The 26,827-nt window shown below is 44.0% G+C and overlaps 1 protein-coding gene across 2 annotated transcripts in view; it reads left to right on the top strand.

Moving 5' to 3' along the window:
- The window catches only part of DNER (delta/notch like EGF repeat containing), a 321,150-nt gene that overhangs the window by 214,050 nt on the left and 80,273 nt on the right, over positions 1 to 26,827 (top strand). For both annotated transcript variants that reach the window (XM_044241774.1, XM_044241775.1), the window contains exon 7: positions 18,006 to 18,119. In XM_044241774.1, coding sequence (XP_044097709.1) covers positions 18,006 to 18,119 — 114 coding nt within the window. The remainder of the gene's footprint in view (positions 1 to 18,005; positions 18,120 to 26,827) is intronic.

The raw sequence follows: 26,827 nt of genomic DNA, 5'->3' as shown, positions 1-26,827 counted from the left end.
TCCCCTGTTTGTTTCCCATCTAGCTCCAGTGTCATACTGTCTGGTCCAGAAAAAGCTTTCTGGAGACCCTGCTTTGTTGCCTGAGGTTACGTAAGTCCCAGGTGCTAGAGTCAGCCTTGTGGTCTAGACCCTGACCCATCTGCCCTGTGGTGTAGACACTGCCTGTCCCACTTGACCACAGCCTCTAGAACCAGCAGTTTTCACGCTGCTATGTCCTTACTGTTTTCTAGTCCAGCTCCTCGAGTGAGTTACACAACCTCTCTGGGCCTGCTTCTTCGCCTCTGCAAGATTCCAGCAACCCTCATCGTGAGTTAGGAATGTCATGTGAGAACCAAGCGCCTGGTCTGTTTCTTACCCATTTCCAGTATCTAGCCCAGTGCCTGGCACATAGTAGGTGCTCAGTAAATGTCTGCGGACTAATGAAAGAATGAGCAAAGGGAGATGAAATTTTAACAAGGTGCACAGATGTGTAGTAAGGACTCACAGCCCTCGCCTCTCCTCCCTGGGCTCCTCCCTGTAGCACACATTGTGTGCTTTTACCTCCCACATCAGACTTGGCTGGTTGAGGGCAGCAACTGTTACATTCTATTCCTTTTTACTTCTCTGCCCCTGTCAGTGCCCAGCCCCCGGCCTCCCACAGTCATAGACACAGAATACATGATTACATTGAAATGTAGTTTCTTTAATCAGGATTCGGTTTATAAAAGCCTTCTAATGTTGAGAATATAGTTTTTCCTCAAAGGAGCTATTACTTTTTCTGAAAAGAGCTGTGATACATCTTCAAAACTGTCACTGCCAAAATGTTATTAGCATCAAGCAAAGCATTTTTCACCTTCAGAGCACTTCACTGTTCCAACTTATTGGTGATTTCAGCCCATTATATAAACAAAACAAAACAAAACAAAACCCCCCAAATTTGTCCTTTCCGAGGCACAGAGAGCGTAGCGTGTGTTTCCGTCCCAGCTCTACCCTTAAACACGGAGTGTTGCTCAGGTATGCGTCCAGATCCCTCTGAACAGTGAGTTAGCAGCGGGTCACCTCCTCCTGGAGTCACCTCCTCCTGGGGACACATCCTGAGTAGGCTAGGCTGTCCCTGCTCACGCCCAGCCTCACTCACCTCAGGAAGTCCACGTGTGAGCAGGTGAATGTGGTTTTTTGGCTAGTGGCTTAGTTCAGAAGTTCAGAGTGGAAGGCCCTATTCGGACATTTCACATAAGTTGAATTATTCGATATGTGGCCTTTTGTGTCTGGCTTTTTTCCCTTGGCGTCACATGGTTCCTCCATGTTGTAGTGCGTCATCAGGGCTTTGTGGCTTTTTATGGCTGAGTAACATCCCATTGTATGGAGACACCATCTTGTTTATCTGTTTGTCCACTGAGGCACAGTTGGGCTGTTCCCACCTTTGGGCTGCTGTGAACAGCACTTCTGTGAACCCCGCCCTGGGTATGCTCGCCCATCTCTCCTCCTCCTCCACGGTCGCATGCTTCCAGCCTCTCCTGTCTTCCTCTCTCTGCCGTCCTCCATCTCCCCCTTCATCCCTGGCTTCTCATCAGCAGGGACTCCAAGGTCTTGTCTTTTTTTTTTTTTTTTTTTTTAAGATTTTATTTATTTATTTGACAGACAGAGATCACAAGCAGGCAGAGAGGCAGGCAGAGTGAGAGGGCGGGAAGCAGGCTCCCCGCTGAGCAGAGAGCCCGATGCGGGGCTCGATCCCAGGACCCTGAGATCATGACCTGAGCCAAAGGCAGTGGCTTAACCCACTGAGCCTCCCAGGCGCCCCTCCAAGGTCGCATCTTAAATCAAGTCCCTAATAAACAAAAATTTAGTAAATCCTTGCCGCTGCTTCCGTACGTTGGTCTCCTCCTCCCCCTCCCTCTCGCCCTGCCCCCGTCCCCCTCCCTCATCTTCTCATCACTGCCACACGCTGGTTTTGCTCCATACTGGGATTTCCTACCCATTTACTTACACTTCCCTTCTCTGTGTATCGTGGAACTTCTCCGAGGTCACTGGTGGTGTCCTTCCCACTAATTTCCAAGTCTCTTTCTTTGTCCTTGTCTCTTCAGAAGCTCTTCCCACCTGGCTTCCAGAACACTGCATGTTGTCTGCTCTCCTGAGGCTAGCCCAGCCCTCCTCCCCTCTTTGCTTTCCCTCCTCTCTCTCAGGAACTCCTCCTCGTTTACCCCTCTCCTGCTGCCTCCCTCTGCCTTGACAGCAGTCACTCGTGCTGAGCTGTCACCTCTCAGTGTCTGGGTTTCAGATCCTTGCTTCCCTCCTGTCACCTCAGTTCCAGCACTTTCATGGACTTGGCCCTGATGCCCTGCTAGTGCCTCAGCCCCTCCTCAGACTCAACGGAGTCCTCCTCCCTCGGCCTCCCACACATACATTCAAGCCTGACTTCTTTTGAGGGTTCTGGTTTCTTTTTTTATTTATTTATTTTATTTTTTATTTTTTTTTGAGGGTTCTGGTTTCTATCCGCCTTCCTATCACCACCCTTGACGCCCAGGCTGGGAGCTCAGGCCTCACGACCCACTCCCTCGTCTTATTTATCTCTGGACGGTCCCCAGGTTTGCTCTCTTGAGGGTGATTTCCCATGTGCCCCAGCTCTTCCCCGTGCCTCCGCCGGTCCCCAGTCTGGGCTGTTGTCACCTGCTGCTGGAATGACTGTGATAAGCCTGCCCACCCTCTCCATGGTCCGCCTCGCTTCCAGCGGTGGCGCTGCATTCCAGAAGTCCCGGGCTGGCAATGCTGAGCTGGGCTGAGAGGTCAGAAGGCCCGAGTGCCCAGCCTGCTCCCCCACTCCTCATTCTCCCTGGGACTTCAGGGCAATGACGCTGTGAGGCTGAGGTTTCAGAAACGTGACTGGCCCAAATGCCCGCTGCTGTTACTGTGGATATAAGCCAGGAATGGAGGCCCTACGCGGTGCACAGCCACTGCTTCCCCTGCAGGTGGTTTGGCCTCAGCTCCTCTGCGCTGTCCCTGTCTGGCGAACCAGCATGGACCCCGTGGGACCCTCAGAGCATCCTTTTCCATTCTGCTAAGACCTACACCCTGCCCACCCTTCCTGCCTCAGGGCTAGCCTTGCTTGGCTCTCAGTGTTTTCCTTCTTTCTTTCTTTTTTTTTTAAGATTTTATTTATTTATTTGACAGACAGAGATCACAAGTAGGCAGAGAGGCAGGCAGAGAGAGAGGGAAGCGGGCTCCCTGCTGAGCAGAGAGCCCGATGTGGGGCTCGATCCCAGGACCCTGGGATCATCATCATGAGCTGAAGGCAGAGGCTTTACCCCACTGAGCCACCCAGGTGTCCTGGCTCTCAGTGTTTTCAAACAAGCCTCATGAAAAGGAAATAAAACATACACAAGAAGTAAAGAAATGTGAGGGTTGGATCCATGGTCCTGGGTTTGATTCCAGGCTGAGCTGCTCACTGACGCTACCTTGTTCCCTGGAGCCCCAAGTTCTTCCACCTGTGAAATGGAATAAGTCTTGGTCTTGTAGGAGTTAAAGAGAACATACCCACATGGACATACAGTACAAACACACAGACACACACAGACACACACACAGACACACACACACAGGCCCAGAATGGGGGATTCACAAAGGACACCTTTTGCAACCTGCAAAGGCAAGTAAGAGTTGGGAGGGACGGGCACTGCCATTCTCATTCTCTCCCTAGACGCTGTGCCCATGCCCCCCATGTCCCTCTGGAGTCCCCTCTTTTTGTCTCCACCACAGCACCTATGCTGAAGAAGAAGGACGAGTTAAGCTCTCCCCGCAGATTGAAGCGAATGAGGACAGGAGGTGACCAGTCTGCGACACCCCTTCCCCACGTCTGCCCTCTGTTCAGAAACCTTCAAAGATGCCCCATTGGGAACCCCAGCTCCTCGGTGTGTGGATTGGAAACCCCAGCCCCGTCTTCATCCCCTACCCCTAGTCAGTGCATCTGAACGTGTCTGATTTGGCACCGTGTCCCTGCTTTAGCCCACCCTGTGTGTTTGTTTCCTAGGAACGCGTCTTCGCTCCTTTTCCGGAGTGGGAGCTCCCTGCTGACAGGGGCTGCATCTAAGTATCTTTTAGTCCCTCTGACCGTGAATTTTTTACTCACACAAAATGCTTTCTTGTGGAAGGAATACCTTCTCTCTATAAGGTTTGGCTTATTATACAAACCTAGAATTTAATTGATAAATGGCTTTAAGTCAGTCCCTTAACTTGTTGGTCTCATGGAATAAATTCTGAATTTAATGTTTTCTCCCTTTTGGTTTCAGTTTCTCTTGGGGGGGGTCGTCAGAACATATTTAAAGGAAGGAACTTTTTTTTTTTTAAAGATTGTTTTAATTAATAGAGAGAGAGAGAGAGAGAAAGTGTGAGCATGAGTGGGGTGGGGGAGAGAGGGAGAAGGAGACTCCCCGCTGACTGGGGAGCCAGACCTGGGACTTGATCCAGGACCCCAGGATCATGACCTGCAGATGCTTAATGACTAAGCTACCCTGGTGCCCTTAAAGAAAGGAACTTTTGAGAAATATCTCCCACTTTGTAATCACCAGATTAGGACCTATTGGTGTCACACGTAGCTTGGCCTATATCAATCTCATGATTTCTTATTTGGGTTCCAGGAAAATGGAATGAAAGAGATTATTTTAGAAATAGCCATGCATGGTGCCTACATAGTCATTAATTACTTTATAATGAGAGCCTCCAGAGTCCCTGGCTCTATGCTAGGGGCTGGGGGGAAAAATCAGCAACACCTGCTCTTAAATACTAGGAAAGCCGATTCAGAAACAACGCAGTGACAGGCACAGTCATTCAGCCTGGGGGCTCCCAATCACAGAAAGAAAAAAAACCCATGGCAACAGTATAGTCAGGAAAGGCTTTTTAAGAGAATATTTGACTTTCACTTTTTGATCTTCTTCTTTTGTAATCTGTGTCATATGTATAACTTTTAAATGAATAATATTAACATTTGATATTTTAAAAAGCTGCTGTTCGTTTTCCAGATCAGTAGTTCTCAGCCTTTAGCATGTACCTTGTGTCAGAATCACCTGGAAGCCTTCTGAAAACTCAGATTGCAGCCTGTATCCCTCCCTACCCCCTCCCAGGGGTCTTTGACTCTGCAAGTCTGGGATGATGCTGGTGCATGGACCACACTTGGAGCACTGCTGATCTAAGCTGCCTGGTAAAAACCAAGACATATGGCATATGGCTTGGCAGAGTTAAAATCCGTAAATTTTCCATTCATTCAAAAATATTGAGCCATCTGCGTTGTACCAGGCATGATGCAAGACTATGCAATTGATAGAAATGGCTCCTGCTTCTTGGGGAGGGTCTCACTGGGTCATGACAACTGTCCTGGAGGTCCAGTATTGTCATTCTCCATATTTCACCCAGCGGGGACGTGGAGGTCAAAGTCAGTCCTTTGATGCGCTACTCAGCAGATCTTTTATTGCCCTCTCGGACTTCTGACTCTTCCTTTCCACTGTGCCTCTTGCCTATGTGCTTATTAGATGTGGTTACTTTCTCACCTTGAGATGAATTTTCTTAATTTTGCGGAATGTCCACATCCTTCCATGTTTTCCTATTGCACATTCCAATTTTAATTATATTTTATTGATTGCCTTTCACAGATGGGCCTCCTATGTCTTCCTTTCTTTGCCTTTGGTTTTTAAATCATGTTTGCATTTGTTTGGGTGTGTTTGTTTTTCCCCTGCCAGCAGATCTTACTTTTTTCCTGTTAAGTAATTCCTGCCTTCTGACTTTGAAATTGGATGCCTCCCAGATTGAATGTCTAGATGGCCCACAGATTCCTGCTATTTATTTCCTGCTCCAGTGTGCTAATATTAGGCACTCCCTCTCTGCGGCAGGGGCTGAAGTCCCAGCCCAGCTGCTCTGATCCCCTCAGGGCAGGAGCTGAGGCTGGTGGGTTCCCGCTGCAGCATTAGGCTTTCAGTACAAATCTAACAGCTTTGCCTTGCGGCACAGCTGGGCTATTAAAAGACCAGGGATGATAAAAATAGCTCCCACCACCATTCCCACCTTGGAAGCTTTCAGGACAGCTCTCCAAAGAAACAATTAGATTCTATCTCAGGGAGTCAGAGCCACACAGAGGTATATTTTTATTTCAGCAGAGGAATCATCATGAAGTAAACATCATGTACAAAAACAGTTGCGCGGGGAGGGAGGAGGTTTAGAAAAACACCTGATTGATTGCCTTATTTTTTAAATAGCCTGATTCATTTGGCCAACGTTGCTTCCTTGTGATCTATCAGTGAACTCTAGAAGGCTTTCCTTCATTTCAAGAGTACAGCCAGCATAGACTGTGATTTGGGGGTGCTGAGGGGTGCAGGGTTTGGGTTATGTTGCTGGCAATCAAAAGACACTGGCAGGATGTGTTTTTTCCAAACCATCTGGATATTCACAGGAAAACTTAACCATTTTTCTTTCTGTACACCAATAAATTTTAAAATTTTAAATTATATTTTCTACTTAAATACGAAATAGTATAAAATTAAATGCTCCAAGTGTACATTAGACCAAATGTGATCTGGGAATGCATCCACTGAATGGATTATCGGGTTCAATGTGTTTCCTTAAAGGTGCCTGGTCGTCTTTGCCATCTGCCAGCCTTCACTCGCACACGCAATTGATTTCACCCGACATCGTTTTTCACGGTTAGGTGCCTTAAAAGCACTAAGCTTCCATTTAGAGTTTAGAGCTTTGCCAGTCGTCCCATATGTCCTTGAAAGGCATCCTTATTACATATCCCAAGGCATAACTTTCTTCTATCTTCTTTGTTGAAGTAGAATGTTCTCCAAAGAGACAGTAAAACTTCTGTGGTTCCCTAATAGGAGAGATCAGTATTTCCGGTAATCACCTGTTCATGAACCAATTATTTTATTTATTCATTGAATGTCACAATTATTCATTCCTCAGTAATGAAGCTTTCAGACTCAAGTAGTTTATTTTAAAATGGTCTTGAACTCGTTAGAGGTTATAAATATTCCTAACGATTCTGATTTTTTTTTAAGATTTTATTTATTTATTTGACAGACAGAAATCACAAGTAGGCAGAGAGGCAGGCAGAGAGAGAGGAAGGGAAGCTGTACCCACCCAGCAAAGAACCCGATGTGGGGCTCGATCCCAGGACCCTGGGATCATGACCCGAGCTGAAAGCAGAGGCTTTAATCCACTGAGCCACCCAGGCGCCCCACGATTATGATTTTTTAAAAACGTGCTGAAGGTTCTGTTTCCCTGCTTTGAAAGGGTTGGTTTCTGTTTAAGGGAAGATAAGAGGCGTTGGGATGAAAACAAGTGTTTTTGGTCTCAAAGACCAAGGTCTCATTGACTTAAACCAGGTTTTCTCACCCCTGGCAAGAGGAATAATTAGGGCTGGATCATACTTTGTTGTAGGGGACTATCCCGTGTGTTGTAGGATGTCAGTAGTTCCATAGATGTGACAATGGACAGTGTCTCCAGACATTACCAAATGTGATGGGAGATTCACCCTGGTGGAGAACCACTGATGTAGGGGATTAAATCCTGCCAGGGGCTGTGGCAGGGGCAGGAAACCTGTTTTAGGTCTGTTGATTTGCCGTGTCACAGGCACCTGTTGAAGGCGCTGAACATTTCCTGGAGAAGCAAGACTGAAGTTCAGAAGAGGATCACTGTAACTTTCAATCCATCCCAGTCTGGCCAACAGTGGAGCAGGGGGAAGGGCACTTTAGCAGAGCCATTGTTCCATTATGCTCTCTCCCAAATCAGAAGTACTCATTGTAGAACGCAAGGTGATTTTATTTATTTATTTATTTATTTTAATTTTTTAAAATTTTTTATTATATTCCATTAGCCAACATATTGTACATCATTAGTTTTTGATGTAGTGTTCGACGATTCATTAGTTGCCTGTAACACCCAGTGCTAATCACAAGACGTACCCTCCTTAGCACTTCTTCAAACTCAACACCCAAAAAACAAATAATCCAGTCCAGAAATGGGCAGAAGACATGAACAGACACTTCTCCAAAGAAGACATACAAATGGCCAACAGACATGTGAAACAATGTTCAACATCACTTAGAATGGCAAAAATTAATGAGACATCAAACAACAGAGGATGGTGAGGATGTGGAGAAAGGGGAACCTTCTTACTCTGTTGGTGGGAATGTAAGTTAGTGCAGCCCCTCTGGAAAACAGCATGGGGGTTCTTCAAGAGGTTAGAAATAGAGCTACCCTACAAAGTGATTTTAGATAGCACATTTTTGTGAGAATACATGTTTATTTTAATAGCTATGTATTTATTTCAATGTGCATTAGGGAAAAAAGTAACCAGCATGTTTTGCCCAAGCTGTTCTGGTATTATTACGCAAGGAAAGGCTAACATTAACTTGCAAGGTATAGTTGATTTGAGGTCAAAAGCTTTAAGCAAGTTGATTCTTTTGTGTTAGGAAATGTTTAAGTGTTGGGGATTCAGAGATTAATAGGACCAAAGTCCCGATTCCTAGGGAATTTGTTCTCAAAGGGAAGCCAAGCAAGGAAAACATTTCAGGTAATAAATATAATGTATGGGAGCCTGAAGGAACTCTGTGGGGGGACACAAGAGACTCTAGGACAAAGTCCTGTTCCCATGGCTCACCTTCTAGTGGAGAGGTAACAAGTCTATGTCAAGCAGAGGTAAGCAATAGATGAAGAGGAAAGAAGGACTTGAGTCCTGAGGTCTGAGCAGGTGATTTCTGGGCAGAGACCCAACTGATGGGAGGGGCGGCCATGGAAGGGCATAGAGTCAGAGGGAACATACCATGCAAGGTGATGCTGGGACTCCCAGTTCACTTGTTTGTTTTTTTTAAAGATTTTATTATTTATTTGACAAGCAGAGATCACAAGTAGGCAGAAAGGCAGGCAAAGAGAGAGAAGGAAGCAGGCTCCCCGCTGAGCAGGGAACCTGACGTGGGGCTCGATCCCAGGACCCTGGGATCATGACCTGAGCCGAAGGCAGAGGCTTTAACCCATTGAGCCACCCAGAACTCCCAGGTTTTGATGGTCTAGAGTGGCTTTCAGGCACAGGGAAGACTATCTGAAATTATCTTTTGTGTTTGTTCCCTTGTAAGAATTAAATAAACATAAATTATAGTGATTCTCAAGCTCCCTGAAACATCTCAACGTGTATTGATTGACTTACCCTGATCTTTCAATTAAATTCACCCATCAAAAATCGGTTATTCAGTTATTCAGCTGAATGTTGTAATTGGAATCAGGAAGTCTGACAGCCTCTCTTACGCATCCCAGGGTCCTAGTCATGGCATGTTCTCTGCACACCCGTACACGCAGATTAGCCAAACCAAACACTGAGGGCTGACAACGGGGCTGGATCTCTGACATCGTCACCATCTGTGTGTGTGGCTCTACCTCTTTCTGGGCTAGAAGACTCAGACTATGAAGGGTGGAGCTGCATGAGCCTCGGCTCTTTGCAGTTCCTGACCCAGATGAATTAGAGCTTGCACTCAGGGGACCGAGGTTGTTTCTGGTAATGAGATTGTTGGCTGTCTCCCCACGCCTGGGCATCCAGGGCAATTCTCAGGTCGGTCAGGAACACTCTAGGGCCACCCTCCGCCTTTATTGCCTCCAGCGGCACTAAAGGCAGCCTATACTCTCCAAATGGGATTGATTTCACTGAGCATGATCACCGTGGTTCAAGGACAACATAGCCTGTTTTTATTTTTATTTATTTTTAAAAGATTTTATTTGCTTATTTGGAAGGGGACACGGGCAGGGCAGGGAGGGGCAGAGGGAGAGAAAAAAGCAAACTCCCCACTGAGCAGGGAGTCTGATGCAGGGCTCGATCCCAGGACCCTGAGATCAGGACCTGAGCTGAAGGCGGGCGCTTACCTGGCTGAGCCACCTAGGCGCCCTGTTTTGATTTCATTTGTCATCCCCCTTGAGTTTGTAGCAGACTTCCCTCCCTGCGTAGCTGGAGTTCAGGTCTCCCTGCGGAGGGCAGGAGACGACTTTAGTGCGCAGTCTGCTCCTTCCTGTAGGTCAGCTTTAACTCTCCCACCTTCATTTCCTGCTTTTGCAGATGAAAGCGCATGGCATCTCCTGTGGGCCCCCCTCTCCTCGCTCAATTTGTTGCTAATTTTCTTCCGGAGCTTCTCATTACGTGACAGTTTCAAGTTCGCGCCACGCTTCTCTTTCGAGGGCAGGACCACAACTGCTCTGGTGCACCGTATCCCTCTCCCGTCTTCGTGTGGTCCTGAGGCCACAGCATGAAGACACCAGCTAAGACTGTGAGAAGGAGCTTGGTGATTGAGGGGCAGAAGGACCCCCCCGGGCGGCTGCAGGACAGTGGTGGGTGGGAAGAGCAGGTGGGGCTGCAGTGGGCAGGGCCAGATCACGTGGTGCCTTTAAGCCCTGAAATCAAGTGTTCGGGTTTTGGGCCACGCCCTTTATAAAGCCCGCGGGTCTTTAAGTACAAAAGCAATAGGATCTAAGTTATGGTTTGAAAAGCTCTCTCTGGCTGCTCCCCCGTGGGTTGTAGAATGGGTTGGAGGGAAGCAGGAGTAGGGTTGAGGAGGTGGGTTGAGGGAAGCCTGGCTTAAGTCCTGATGAGGGGCAGCGATGCCGGGAACCAGACAAGGTGGAAGCCTCCCTCACTTGTGACACTAATTTGGAAGGGGGTCCGTGAATGCTTAGGATTTGGCTAAGAAGGAGCTGTGTCCCTAATTCCCGAGTAAGAAATGAAGACAGTTACTAATTCTTGCCTTGGTAGTTTAGTACAAACTTTTGTCTTTCAGGGACCTGAGGACTCTCTGTTGTGGACTTTTAAGAAAGTCTAACTGGCATTCATGCCTTTCCCGCATAGTTCTGGGCCTTTACATGGATTTTTCTTAGTGCCTTGACAACATTCTCCCTGGGAACTTAAGGCATCGATCTTTAAGTCCTGAAATATCCATTTTGTGTGTGTGTGTGTGTGTCTGTGTGTGTGTTAGAGCAAATTCTCCATGGAGAAGAGAGAACCCAGGCAAAGCCTTAATGGTCTTATAAAATTTAAATTCCTACCATTCACTCAGTTAGTTTTGACACCTCAGTTGTGGTATCAAAGAAAAACACAGACACAGGAAAAGTCATTTGTGTATGCCTTAGATACGCAGTTCAGAGTGTTATATAGAGATTAATATGAGGGATTTGTCTGACAACTGTAGGTAAATTTCTGCTCTCTGAGGGTCTAAGAAATGACTCAGTGGTGTTTAAGGTTCCCTTAAACCACTTATAGGACACTCATTGTTCCCTGTCCTCTGCCTGTCCTTTCCCAGCTCTGGCTTCAGTTGCCCTGTAGGATCAATTCAGTCAATCATGGTACCCTTGGACCTTCCAACTACCACCAGCCTTGAGGCCACAGTAATGCCTGGCCAGGTGTGGACAAGCATGAGGTCCTGATTTACAGCCCAGCAGACCCATGGGCTGATTATTGCCTATAGCCAGCCAACTGGTCACCTACTGCTAAGGATTCTTGTAATCCTGTAATCTCAGCCTTGTCTCCCTCTCCTGTTCCTGCCTCACTCACTTCATTTTCGTTTATACTGGACCCAGAGGCATTAAAATACACATGTGTTAAAGGTCTAGTTAGTTACACACAGTCTTTTTCTTTGTATTTCCATGTTTTCCATATTTAAAAAAATATTTAATAGGACGCTTAAAGCTCACGAACCAAAAGCAATGATACAGTGACTGGTCTCCAACCTGGGTTCTTTGTTGGAGCCCACTGCTGGCGTTTGACTAACAAAACTTTCTGGTACTGAATCATCTCAGGGAGTGAAGACTTTAGACTCTCCACCTAAGGACCAGCGGAACCCCCCCAAACCATTTATGACCATCCCAAACACCCCACACACTATAAGTGTGGATTGGCCTCTGGGGTTGAAATTTTACTAAACTTGCATATGTAAATATTGGAGCACTTAACAGCACTTAAGGTTCACCTTGCTTATAGTTTTAATTTATTAGCTCTATTAGATAATAGTGAATTAAATGCATGGGAAGATTTTTGTGTTATTTGACAACAGTGGCTCTTAAAAAGAAATTGTTGAAATTACTAAATATCATTTAAAGTGTTTAATTAAATTTATAAATGGGACCAAGCATTAAAGAAGCCATTAAAAGTGTTCTTTAACAAACAAAAAAAAACAAAAAATAAAAAACCAGCTCCGTGTTGATGGCTTGACAGGTAAAATGAAATTTGCTTGGAGATGCCCCAGCAGGGAAAGTATAAAAATATGAGGGAACTAGATGAAATTAAATGGACAGAATGTTAATAATTGTTGAAGTTAGGTGGTAGATAAGTGAAGGTTATATAGTAGTCTTTCTATGTTTAAGTACGTTTAAAATTCTCAAGTCAAAAGTTCAAAATACAGGGATTTGTTTGTATTTTCTCTCAAGAACTTGGGAGCTCACAGAATCCTGAATGCTGCTCATGCTCTTCTGTCTGGTGGAGACACATACACCCCTTACAGATGATACCTAATTTGGCTTCTGGCTATTTTTCATGCTTTTGTGTGATTCTGTGGTTACAGTTTTAATTTTTTCCTGAGGGCAGGATTCATGACTCTGTGTCTTGTGAGCACACCTGTCTCTAGGAAGCCATCATTTGTAATTGCTCACACACACACACACACAATACATGGTAAACCCAAGAATAACCACACTTTTGGGGCGCCTGGGTGGCTCAGTGGGTTAAGCCGCTGCCTTCGGCTCAGGTCATGATCTCGGGGTCCTGGGATCGAGTCCCGCATCGGGCTCTCTGCTCAGCGGGGAGCCTGCTTCCTCCTCTCTCTCTGCCTGCCTCTCTGCCTACTTGTGATCTCTCTCTGTCAAATCAATAAATAAAATCTTTAAAAAAAAAAAAAAAGAATAACCACGGTGTTTACTTTACATTTGCCTCTGTGTCTGTCTATATCGACATTTTCTGTTATTTCCCCTTCATGTTAAACACATGTTTGTTGAGGACGTGATGCATGTTGCCTCAGGCATGATGATCCATTGACGTGTTTGGGCTCAGGAGTTTGACTCCCTCTGTGGCTTTGTGAAAATCAAGTTTCTAGTCCTCAGTTTCCTCATTTGTAAAATGGACATGATTATGATACTAATTTCAAATTTGCAGTGAAGAGGGGTTAATGTATAGAAAAATAAGGAAGTGTTCTATTATAAACCAGCTACTATATTTAGTCAAAGTTATTTGTAACACTCTTTTCTTTAAAAGATTTTACTTATTTATTTGACAGAGAGAGATTGAGAGAACAAGTGGGAGGAGGGGCAGAGGGAGAGGCAAGGCTCCCCACAGAGCAGGAAGCCCAGTGTGGACTTGATTTTAGGACCCTGGGATTATGACCCGAGCTGAAAAGGCAGATGCTTAATGGACTAAACCCAAGCACCCTGTAGCACTCTTAAAAAGAGTTTGCTCTCCCTTATTCTGAGTTTAGAGCTGCCATCTGAAGACATATTAACATAATATAATCCTATTAAGATATTCTGTCCTGCAATTAAAAAATAAAAATTTATGTATTTATTTTAGAGAGCCAGATTGGGGGAGAGGCAGAGAGAGAGGGAGAAACAATCTCGAGCAGACTCCCTGCAGGGCATGGAGCCTGATGTAGGGTTTGATCTCTGATATCATGACCTGAGCCGAAATCAAGTCAGATGGTCAACCAACTAAGCCACCCAGGTGCCCTTCTGTTCTGCAATTTTTTTAAAAGATTTTTTTTATTTATTTGACAGGCAGAGATCACAAGTAGGCAGAGAGGCAGGCAGAGAGAGAGGAGGAAATAAGCTCCCTACTGAGCAGAGAGCCCGATATAGGGCTTGATCCCAGGACCCTGGGATCATGACCTGAGCCAAAAGCGAGGCTTTAATCCACTGAGCCACCCAGGTGCCCCTGTTCTGCAATTTTGAAGTAGCATTTTATCTTGGCGTTTGGATTTTTAGTTTATACAAATATTTTACTCATCTTATCATACTCACTAATTAGCTAGAATTTCCTGGACTGTTTTAAAGCATGGAAGGAAGAGTTGGGTTGCAAATAAATGCTTCCACATTGACAATCTGTAGTTCATTCTAGTTTGCAGGTAATTGAAGCTCCAACAAATCATCTCTCTTCTAATATCTTTGATTTATTTTAGCAAATCTCAGATTCAAGTGCTAATGACAGTCTTTGAAAACTAATAATTCAGAGAGATGAGTTTTTATGTACTTAATCTACATCCTAGGAAGGTATAAAATGTTACAGTATAATAATTGTGTAGAAAATACCTGTGCATAAAAATTTCTGGTAAGAGGGGCACCTGGGTGGCTCAGTGGGTTAAGCCCTTGCCTTTGGCTCAGGTCATGATCCCAGGGTCCTGGGATTGAGGCCCGCATCGGGCTCTCTGCTCAGCAGGGGGCCTGCATCCCTCTCTCTCTGCCTCTCTGCCTACTTGTGATCTCTCTCTCTCTCTCTCTCTGTCCAATAAATAAATAAAATCTTTAAAAAAAATTTGTGGTAAGAATTATCTCCAAATTACTAAGAGTTCTGTCACTCAAATAGGAGAACTAAGGGCAACTCCTCTTTGCACTTATTTTTTCCAGGTTTTCCTGCATAACCATTTTCCACTTTTGGAGAAACATGTTGGCATATTATTCTTTCAGACTTGCCTCTCTGGAGGGCTTTGTTTTCAAAGTTAATAAAGAATTCAGAATTTTTTTAAAAAGCTTTTTGATTGTGTTCTGATCAATGGTAGTCCTTGTTTCCTCACCACACATGTGGTTATGTTACGATCCAATGAAATCACCACTGGAGTCTTGCTTCATGGAGAATTTAGTGAATTTGATGTGATTCAAATAAAATTAAGAATAATACATTAATGTGCTTAACATTATAAGTGCCTCACTCTCCTTATCTTTTTTATTTTATTTTATTTTTTCAGTGTTCCAAGATTCATTGTTCATGTGTCACACCCAGTGCTCCATGCAATCTGTGCTCTCCTTAATACCCACCACCAGCCTCACCCAACCCTCCCCTCCCCTCCCCCCAAAACCCTCAATTTGTTTCTCAGAGTTCACAGTCTCTCATGATTTGTCTCCCTCTCTGATTTTCCCCAACTCACTTCTCCTCTCCATCTCCCAGTGTCTTCCATGTTATTCCTTATGCTCCACAAGTAAGTGAAACCATAGGATAATTGACGTTCTCTGCTTGACTTATTTCACTCAGCATAATCTCTTCCAGTCCCATCCATGTTGATACAAAAGTTGGGTATTCATCCTTTCTGATGGAGGCATAGTACCCCACTGCATATCTTCTTTATCCATTTGTCAGTTGAAGGGCATCTTGATTCTTTCCACAGTTTGGCAACTGTGGCCGTTGCTGCTATGAACACTGGGTACAGATGGCCCTTCTTTTCACTGTATCTGTATCTTTGGGGTAAATACTGAGGAGTGCAATTGCGGGGTCATAGGGTAGCTCTATTTTTAATTTCTTAAGGAATCTCCACACTGTTTTCCAAAGTGGCTGCACCAACTTGCATTCCCAACAACAGTGTAAGAGGGTTTCCCTTTCTCCACATCCTCTCCAACACTTGTTGTTTACTGTCTTGTTGATTTTGGTTAGAAACTGGTGTAAGGTGGTATCTCAATGTGGTTTTGATTTGAATCTCCCTGATGGCTAATGATGATGAAGATTTTTTCATGTGTCTGTTAGCCATTTGTATGTCTTCTTGGGAGAAATGTCTGTTCATGTCTTCTGCCCATTTCTTGATGTGATTATGTGTTTTGAGTGTTGAGTTTGAGGAGTTCTTTATAGATCTTGGGTAGTAGCCCTTTGTCTGTAGTGTCATTTGCGAATATCTTCTCCCATTCTGTGGGTTGTCTCTTTGTTTTGTTGACTCTTTCCTTTGTTGTGAAGAAGTTTTGATCTTGATGAAGTCCCAAAAGTTCATTTTTGCTTTTGTTTCCTTTGCCTTTGGAGACGTGTCTCGAAAGAAGTTGCTGTTGCCGATGTTGAAGAGGTTAATGCTTATGTTCTCCTCTAGGATTTTGATAGATTCCTGCCTCAGGTTGAGGTCTTTCATCCATTCTGAGTTTATTTTTGTGTATGGTGTAAGAGAATGGTCAAGTTTCATTCTTCTATACATAGCTGTCCAATTTTCCCAGCACCATTTATTGAAGAGACTGTCTTTTTTCCACCGTATATTTTTTCCTGCTTTGTCAAAGACTATTTGACCATAGAGTTACAGGTCCATATCTGGGCTCTCTCTTCTGTTCCATTGGTCTATGTTTCTGTTTTTATTCCAGTACCATGCTTGGTGATCACAGCTTTGTAGTAAAGGTTGAAATCAGGCATTGTGATGGCCCCAGTTTTGTTTTCCAACATTTCCTTAGCAAGATGAGGTCTCTTCTGGTTTCATACAAATTTTAGGATTGTTTGTACCAGCACATTGAAAAATGCTGGTGGAATTTTGATTGGGATGGCATTGAAAATATGGATTGCTCTGGGCAATATAGACATTTTAACAATGTTTATTCTTCTGGTCCATGAGCATGGAATGCTTTTCCATCGTTTTTTTTTTTTTTTTTTTTTTTAAAGATTTATTTATTTGTTAGAGAGAGCGAGCACAGGCAGACAGAGTGCCAGGCAAAGGCAGAGGGAGAAGCAGGCTCCCGGCTGAGCAAGGAGCCCGATGTGGGACTCGATTCCAGGACGCTGGGATCACGACCTGAGCCGAAGGCAGCCGCTTAACTGACTGAGCCACCCAGGCGCCCCTTTTCCATCGTTTTGTGTCTTCTTCGATTTCTTTCACAAGTGTTCTGTAGTTCCTTTAGTACAGGTCCTTTACCTCTTTAGTTAGCTTTATTCCCAGGTATCTTACGGTTCTTGGTGCTATAGTAAATGGAATCAATTCTCTAATTTCCCTTTCTATATTTTCATCATTAGTGTATAAGAAAGCAACTGATTTCTGTACATTGACTTTGTATCCTGCCACATTACTGAATTGCTGTATGAATTCTATAGTTTGGGGGTAGAGTTTTTTGGGTTTTCCATATAAAGTATCATGTCATCTGTGAAGAGAGAGAGTTTGGCTTCTTCTTTGCCAATTTGCATACCTTTTATTTCTTTTTGTTATCTGTTGTTGCTAGGACTTCTAGTACTATGTTGAACAAGAGTGGCGAGAGTGGGCATCCCCCTGTCGTGTTCCTGGTCTCAAAGGGAAGGCTGTCAGCTTTTCGCCATTGAGAATGATACTCACTGTAGGTTTTTAGATAGATAGATAGATAGATAGATAGATTTATTTTATGAAGTTGAGGAATGTTCCCTCTATCCCTACACTTCGGAGCCTTTTAATTAGGAATGGATGCTATATCTTGTCAAATGCTTTTTCTGCATCAATTGAGAGGACCATGTGGCTCTTGTCTCTCCTCCTATTGATTTGTTCTATCACACCGACAATCTCTTTATCTTTAAAATGGGGGGATAGGGCATGACATTAACACAGAAGTGTTCTTCCAGCTGTAAAATGTACATTAACAAAATTTTAACATCTACCATTTTTCCTAATGCTAGGAAAATATGCTAGGAAAAATACCCATTTTTTACCTACAAGATAGGTATTGGGATGACCTAAGGAAAGTGGCCTCCTTGGCTAGGCGCAGCAGAACATTGTAGATTGTGTTTTGCCCTGTGTCAGTAAGAACTTGGGACCCCTCCATTTCTGAAGGTTCTGACTAGTATTTCAAAATAAAATGCAGAGCTAATGCTGAAGAAAAGTCTTTGCAATAAAGACTTTTGTAAAAGAAATTATTTTTGAACTGCAATTCTAAACGGTGATGATCATTTCTTGTTGCGAAACCAGAGTAGATCAAGGAGTGGCCAGGGGATTCTTTAGCTCAAAACTGTGCTTTTGGTGGGTGGTTACCAGTGGACTCCATCAATTCCTGGGGCAGTTCACTGTGGTTTTGAAATGACACATTTTATAAAATGTATCTCTTATTTTACTCAGGTTATACTGGAGAGCTTTGCCAATCCAAGATTGATTATTGTATCCTAGACCCATGCAGAAATGGAGCGACGTGTGTTTCTAATCTCAGTGGATTCACCTGCCAGTGTCCAGAAGGTAAATATTATTGCCTAGGAGTCCCTTTTGTTTTCATTTTAAATCATAAACTACTTTGATCAGCTTTAAATTTCTGGAAAAATCCATACAAGAGAACTTCTTATTTTATTTACAAAATGTTTGAATATTAGACATAATCCAGGAATTTCTGTGATTTTTATTTATACATTGAAAAACAATAAATGCAATACAATGAATAAATATGTTTTTTCCTAAATTTCACATGTTAAAATTTTCCAAAATTTTACTTATTTTTGATACCAGTTCACATAAAAAATATTTCTTTTTTTTTTAACTTTTATTTATTTATTTGTCAGAGAGAGAGAGCACACGTGCGCATGCAGAAGCAAGGGGAAGCAAGCAGAGGGAGAGGGAGAAGTGGGCTCCCCGCTGAGCAGGGAGCCCAATGAAAGACTCGATCCCAGGACACTGAGATCATGACCTGAGCCAAAGGCAGACGCTTAACCGACTGAGCCACCCAGGCGTCCCACATAAAAAATATTTCAACATAAAGTTCACCTGCTTTTATTTGTAAATCAGCTTCATACAATCTTAGAAACTTCAGTTTAGCTGGAAAACCCCATCTTTTGAGCTACTTTTACTTTAACCAAGTTTTACTCTGAGAGTGGTTTGATCAGAAGGAGCAGACAGATAATCATAGCTATCCAGTTGCAAGGAATGACTTTAGTCTTAGAGGAAGTTCTCATTTCTGTGTGGGGATGTTTGGAAATTATTACCTTAAACTTTAAGACTGTAAGAATAACCCACTATTAGAGAGTTTTTTCCCTTAAAACAGCATGTGAGCTCCTGATCCACAGAAGGGGCGTTGACAACTACATGAAGTACAGAGATTAAGTGCAGAGTCTGAGCATCAGGAAAATCTCTGTCGGCCACATTAGCCTCTCCTGCCCCTAGCTGAGAGGCTGCAGGGGGCCAGCGGGCTGCTGCTGAAAGGGACTGACCTCCCAGGTGACCTGAGGGCTCGGGGACCCAGGAGTAGCACCTGCGATCTGTAGCCCCTTCTACTCTTTAATATTTTGAAGACACGAACTAAAGAAGTGAATCCTGTCCCCAGCTTCTGCTCACCTGCACAGGGGTAGACGCTGGAGGATGTGACCCACCTAAGGTTACCATGACAATGGAGTTCAGTGTGTTTGATGAGCCTGGCCTTTGACCCTCCCCTTGAGTCTCTGAAGCAAATGGGAAAACTTGGAAACGTTTGAAGTCTACGGCTGAGCAAGCTGCACCATGTCACTTGCAGATAGAGGGCGCTGCAGATGATCCCAGTGTCATTAAGCCCGGGTTCATCAGTTGCTACCTAGGTGGCTGTGGGCTGTGCTTATGGTCAAGGACGGGCTTCAGAGTCACGAGCTGATCTACCTCGGCAAATCATTACCCCCCTCCCTGATCCTCCTAAACGTGGGCTATGGTGATCCTGCGGACTTCACAGGCCATGCCGCAGACAAATAGGATTTTTAAAGAGTTTTGAAAACTCCAAATTGCTTATTTTTGATTGTTTTGATTGCCACCAGAAGGTTAAAATGAAGCTGCAGAGGCTCCTAAAGGTAGTAACTTAGAAAAAACAGTGGGGTGCCTGGATGGCTCAATTAAGTGTCTGACTCTTTAATCCGGCTCAGGTCATGATCTCAGGGTTGTGAGATCGAGCCCTGTGTCGTGCTCCACGCTCAGCCCAGAGCATGCTTGAGATTCTCTCTCTCCCTCCTCCTCTGTTTCTTTCTTCCTCTCAAACAAATATTTTTTAAAAAAAATTTAAAAATCTGAGTATTTAGAAAAAAATTACGTCTGTAATAAGGGATGGCCCTTGAAGTAGGACCTAGGAATTTTACTTTTTCTCCATTTTTCTAGTGGATAAAGGTGGCTGAACACTTCCTGTGCACCAGGCACCGTGCTGGGTGCTGGGACATCAGGGTTAGTAAAGTGGGGACGGCCCCTCCCGTGGCACGTCCTGCGCAGATTAGTACTTAATGACAGCAGGATTGGGGCCTTGAAGAGGTACAAATGGAAGCTGCTCAGCCTTGGGGAGCTGGGAGTGCTGCCCACATGGGGAGAGACCCTGAGTGAGGACAGTGAGGAGGAGGGCGGAGTTGATGGCATCACTGATGAGGGAAGACAAAGAGGAAGAAAGTGGGTGATTGGAGGCTGGGGTGTGTAGGGCTTCAGGGGGCTCTGTGGGTCTGGGCAGAGCACTGCATTTTCATCCTGAGGGAGAGCCAGGGGCTGCGGTCTGGAGTCTGACTCAGCCACTTACTCACAGCCCCCTCTTGTGGCTGACTGAGCTCATGCCCGTCTGTCTCAGTTTCCTGGTCTGTACATTGGGGATGCTGCCCACTTAAGAGGGACAATGAGGATTAAGGAGATGAGGCAGGTAAGGGCCTTGGCACAGTGCCTGGTTGTGGCTTTCTCCACATTAGCTGCTTCATCGTGATCGTTTTCCTAGTAATGGTTACTGTTAAACCGTGGATAGATGTAGATTGGAGAAGGACAAGAGTGGGAATAAGGAGAGAAGCTTGGGGGTTGTTGCAGAAGTCCAGGGAGTAGATGTGGACTGGTGGAAACGGAAGGGTATAACATTAGAGGTCAAATGAGGGGCGCCTGAGTTGGGTGGGTTATGGGGGGCAGGGGAGAAGAGGGCATGTTTGTGCCATCTCACTCTACGGTTGGTTGTGCCATTCGTGGAGAAAAGGGAATGCAGAAGAGGGGTGTTCTATTTTGGATGTGTTGAGTTTGAGGGGCCTTTGCGGCATCCAAGCAGAGATGTTACCTGGGCAGTTCTATGTGAGTCCGAAGGTTGGGGCAGAAGTCTAGGCCAAGTCCAAACAGACACATTAGCACATGGATGTCAGTTGAAAGCTGGGCATCCGGAGGGTTGTCTAGGGAACCTTCTTTTTTATCCATTGGCCTGTCAGCTCCTCCATGGCATCTAGATAAAGCCTAGAGGAAAAGTGATGATCTGGGATTAAAAGGATGGAGACAGATTTCCCAGCAGTCTTTGCATGAAGACTTTTGTTCAGAGGTTTACCTTCCCTGAAGACGGACCAGGAAAAAGGGGCTTTAATTATAGTTCTGAGGGATGCATTGCCGTGTTTCAGAGCCTCTTAGTGGGAGCGGAGGCTGGGCTGGCATTTCTAAAGCAGCCCCTCCCACTGGCTTGCTCTTTGGGTGCTGATTGTAGAAAAGAATGTTTATAGAGCACTTTATTTTAAAAAGCCTATGTCTCCGGGATCCTTCTCATATAGCCACATTGTGAAGACAAGTTTGGAAAGTGTCTCAAGTGCACAGAATGTTCTGGATTCTGAGCCAGCACTGGATCCTTGCTGCCTTCTTCTCTTTCTTTCTTTCCTCTTTTTCTTTTAATCTCCAGTGATTAACATTTTGTCATGTCTGCTCTATATGTATGCGTTTATGTATATGGTCTGGGTCTTTGCAAAGCAATTAGAAAGTAATGACAGACATCATGCCTCTTCATCCCCAAATAAATTGGTTTGTGTTTTCTGAGGATCAGGACCTTCTCCTTCATATATTACTGAGCATCTGGAAAATGATCACACCTAAGAAAACTAGTAATGATTTCCTAATATTGTATGCTGTGTGCCCTTTCTTCATCTACTTCTTCATATGCATTAATTCCGTCTGCCCTGCTTGCCCATGTTATCTTGTAAGGGTGGGAAATACCCTACCTATGGAGCATTTAGCTCCATATTTTATGTTAGTAAGAGATTCATAAAAATATGTTAAACTAATTATAGAAGTTGTCACTTAGATATCACTCTCAATGTCTTGTAGCTCATCTGACCCTCACAGCAATCCAGTGAAGCAGATGATGTTAATATTTCCATTTAACAGATTTGGGAAACTGAGGCACAAGAGATTAAATAGCCAGCCTACAATCACATAGCTAGAAATTTAAACCCAGGCAACTTGGCTCTGGTTTTCTTATCCACTGTCTTATACTGTCTCTAAATACATCCTTTAAAATAAGTTCCATCCTGTTTATTTATTTATTTATTTTTAATTTCTTTTTTAAAGATTTTTATTTATTTATTCGACAGAGAGAGATCACAAGCAGGCAGAGAGAGAGAGAAGGAAGCAGGCTCCCCGCTGAGCAGAGAGCCCGATGCAGGGCTCGATCCCAGGATCCTGAGATCATGACCCGATCATGCCAAAGGCAGCGCGGCTTAACCCACTGAGCCACCCAGGCGCCCCGATCCTGTTTATTTATTTTTAAAGATTTTACTTATTTAAGAAAGAGAGAGCATGAGCAAGAGGGGCAGAGAGTGAGGGTCAAGAAGACTCCCCACCAAGCAGGGAGCCCGATGTGGGACTGGGTCCCAGGACCCTGAGATCATGACCTGAGAGGAAGGCAGACGCTTCAGCAACTGAACCACCCAGGTCCCGACCCCTCCACATCCTGTTTATTTTAAAAGATGATCTTTGTAACCAGAGTCATAAGTAAAATAAATGAAAAGTCTGTTGGGTTCTAAAACTTCTAAATGACCCTGCTAAAAATTCTCAAGTCTGGGAAAAGCTAGAAAAAATTTTTTTCATATATATATTTAAATTATATACATACATATATATATATATATATATATATATATATATATAAATTCCCTTTTTTGTAAGTCCAGCGAGATCCTTTTACAGCAGTTTCCTTCCAGTCCAGAAAGCTGTTAAAACTGGGTTTTCCCTCTGGAGAGTTCTTTCAACTCTGAGTGCTCATAGGTTGGCTCTTTTCCATCCTTTTCATCTGCATTCCGTTTCCTTCAAGGATCCTTCTCCCTCCACTCTGGATCAAGTCCTCCGACGTTGGAGTCCCTCCTGGGTATCTGTCTCTTTGACTCTTCGCCTTCTTTTTAACCTCTTTCGGAAAGTTCAAAATCAGGCCCTCTGGACGTTGTGTGCAGTGATGATCATTTAAGCGCTCCTTCTGGAAGGTGTGTGCTTTCTTCCCACACTTAAGACTTTTCCACACTTAAGACTTTTATCCTTCATCAACAGGTTCTGTCTTTTCTCTGAATTTCTACCTAACTTTCACTGGGTCCCCATCTGTAAAGTGCCGTTTCAGTTTATAGGGACATTATAGGTGGAGGTGCTAAGATACGAAAGTAAAAATGTCACCAGTGTTTCTTTATCTGTACCTTATTGAATGACAACAGCACAGAGAAGCAATTAGAAGCAGATTTTTTGCCTACGTTATTTACTCTGTGTGCTGATATTGTCTTTATGTTTGGTTTAGGACTCTGAGATCCTTAAATTTTAGATTAAATGCATTACAATTCTGAAGATGTCTAATTATATATACTTACCATCGCTGCCTATTGATATTTAAATGTGTAAATTTAAATAGATGAATATATTTAAATACATATCTGGCCATCTTCTCTGCTTCAGCATCTCGATTTTTATTTTCTTTCTGCCTCAGGGTTTGAGGCAGGATACCCCGCAGACTGAGAGGGAATAACAAAGAACTTAATAGAGGTGAGAACATTCGGCGGGAAAGCCCATTTGTGGGTTCCAGAAGTGTGACGATTTGCACGGTGCATGGCCTTGGGTCGCATTGCATCGAATCTGATCACTTTTCTGGCATTTCCCTGGATGTGCTCAACCAGAGACCGGAGTGAGAATATGGTGCTTCAGGTGCTATTTTGAGAAGATATTATTTTATCTGATATACTTTACAAACATTAAAGATATTTTCTGGTGTGATGCCTTCTGATGGGATTACAGACAGAATTTGTCTTAACAGCTCTTTGTACCATAGTCCTGAGTGCGATTATTGCAAACAAGGGGCGGGGGATCTGCTTCCTTCAGTCCTTGAACTGTTAGAACATCACGCTGGGTTCCACTGTCCGACATGCAGATCTTATAACCAGGAAAGCTCTGGAGCCACGGAAGGTTGGAGCCCTTCTCTGACCCGGAGGTATAGACACCTGAGTCGGGCCGGTGAGGAGGTGGGGGGTGGGCTGGTCACCAATGTGGAGCATTAGGGTCACATGGCTTGTGTTTGAATTCTGGACCTACCCCCCTCACAGCTCTTTGCTTCTCAGAGGCTCATTTTTCTCACTTAGAAAATGAGGATGATGTTAGGACATCCTTTATAAGTTGGTGTGAAGAACAGAAAAGGCCCTAGCACTGTGCTTGGGAAATACTAAATACCAAATAATATTAGCAGTGATGTTAATGACGATGCTGGTGGGGGCTTTAGTCATATCACTTTGGGTGAGTCATAAATTTTATCTCTTCCAGGCATTGTTTTCTTATTGCAAAATGATAAGGATTGACTTTTACCTTTAAGGGACCTTATTCCGAAAAGCCTTTGATTCAACTCTATCTATGTAAGAGCCCCTTGCTGAGTCAATAAATCCAGCTTGTTGTTTCAAGTAATGTTTGCGAAGAAAAGTTTCATAACCTCTAAACGACTCCCTAAAACTTAATGTTGGCCCAGAGGCCCCGTAGGTTAAATCCCTGCAACAAGCTCCAAGGGTTTATCCAAACTATTTTTGTTTTTCTACATTTTATAGCCTTGAGTAATCATGCCATATAAATCCTTTTGTCCAACTCAAATGTCAGTGGTAATGCTTTTCATCTTAAAGGGATTTACAGGCAATAGCCACACATGTCATAAAAATTACCTCCGAGATAATGTGTATTGTTCAGAAACTGGGCATGTTACCCAGGAAGGATTTAGGAGTTACACAGTCCTGGGATTTGGTTGTTTTTCCCCAGTATCCTGATACGTAGAGCTTTGGAGAAAACACTCTCTGAGGACCTTATTAAACTACATGTATTTCCATAAGAAATGTGCAGCCCGTCCTCATAAAATTAGCAGGCCTGAATAAAATACTATTCTTATTCTTTTAAAATTTGGCATCATCCCTAAATCACCACTTCATTTAAGAATTGGAGTAGCTGAGATCCTTGGACTCCCAAGAATCCCATGGTTTCACCTTTTGGAAACAAAGCAGGTTTTCAGATTTATCAAGTGTGAGTAAAACTTAATTTCTATGTTTGGTGCATGCGGATTAATTTTTGATTTTCAGTTGAGTTCATATTTCTCATCTTTTTCTCTTTCTTTCTTCTTTTTTTTTAACTCCCACATAGCACAGTTCCTCTGAGATTATTTATTTATTTATTTTTAAAGATCGAAACATTTTTTTGCTATCTCTCTGAGATTGTTTAAATCTGCAAGGGATTTTGTCCGCTGCTTCTCAAATCAGCAGTGGGACAAGGCAGTCATTTTGATATGTCACCAGGTTCCTGTCATTTTTAGCTCTATTTCACCTTGGGGAACCGTTCTGATGCCCAGGTCAGTGTTGGCAGGTGACAGCTGGAAGTTCCATTGTGACAAACGGAGGAATACCTAAATCATGGAAGCTTGCTGCTTTTCTTTTTAAGAAGAGGTAAGGGATAGCTTATATGTAAATAGGAATTCCGATTTCTTTTTTTTTTTTTTTAAAGATTTTATTTATTTATTTGACAGAGAGAGATCACAAGTAGGCAGAGAGGCAGGCAGAGAGAGAGGAGGAAGCAGGCTCCCCGCTGAGCAGAGAGCCCGATGCGGGGCTCGATCCCAGGACCCTGGGATCATGACCTGAGCTGAAAGCAGAGGCTTTAACCCACTGAGCCACCCAGGCACCCCAGGAATTCCGATTTCTTAAGGCATGTGTCCAGATTTATCCATGAACATTAGTTAGTGTTCTTAAAACCTTTTGACTTGGAACATTCGGGTATCACGTCCTGAATTTCATTATCTTTATCCCTTATCTCTCTTGTGGCTTCAGGAATCGCCACAGCCTCAGCGGTAACTGTAACAATGAAGATAACGGCTGTTGGTTGAGTGCCTACTCTGTGTTTAGCACCTGAAAAGTTATTATTTAAGATAAGTTGGCAGTTAGTAGCTGAGAGGTGGGTAGACTTTGCTGCTTGAGTTGGAATCTGTGTCTGATCACATATTACTTGGTGACCTTGGCAGACAACCCCAAATTCTCTTTGCCACGTGTTCTGCATCTGTAGAGTGAAGGCAGTATTAGTGCCAACTTAATGAGGTTGTTGTAAGGATTAAGTTGGTCTACAGTACTCAGAACAGTGGGCTAAGTGATTCATGTAAGAGTGGTTGCTTAGTGTACAAGAGGATCCCGATGGCCCCAGGAGATAAGCCAAGTTTGTCTGATTCTGGAGTTCATGTTCTCTCTGCTGTACTGAGCTCCTTCTCTGGTCAAGTTCAACTTCGTGTGACATCTAGCTAGTTGGGTGCACATCTGCTCGCCTTCATAAGATTCCAGGCTTGTTGAGGGCAGTGATGTTAAATTTTCCTTTGTATTCCTTAGCACACCTGGCACTTAAATACCTATGGGCCTTTTGCTGAATGTCTGAGGGAGTGAATATCTCAAAACTTTTGCGACACTGTCGTTTCATATGGGAGGAAACTGGAGCCAAGATGAATGAACCAATGATCGCTAATACAACTAGGTGACTCTCGTTGGTTAGGCTCCAGCAGTGAGGGGGAGATCAGATCCCGTCCCGTATCCTGTTCAGCGCGGTTTAGGGGTCATAGGAGACTTGGGCGGATTTCATATACCTTATTTGGGGATCCCTTCTCTGGTTCTCTTCTTCTGTGCCGGGCTCCTCCCGGGGTCCCTGTGGGCAGAGAGAGCGCTGGCTGCTGCCTCTACGTTTTGACCTTCCTC

Source organism: Neovison vison, chromosome 3 (genome assembly GCF_020171115.1).
Source record: "Neovison vison isolate M4711 chromosome 3, ASM_NN_V1, whole genome shotgun sequence".
Taxonomy (NCBI): domain Eukaryota; kingdom Metazoa; phylum Chordata; class Mammalia; order Carnivora; family Mustelidae; genus Neogale; species Neogale vison.
Note: the sequence above shows the minus strand (reverse complement) of the source record. Positions and strands in the feature narration are given on the sequence as shown.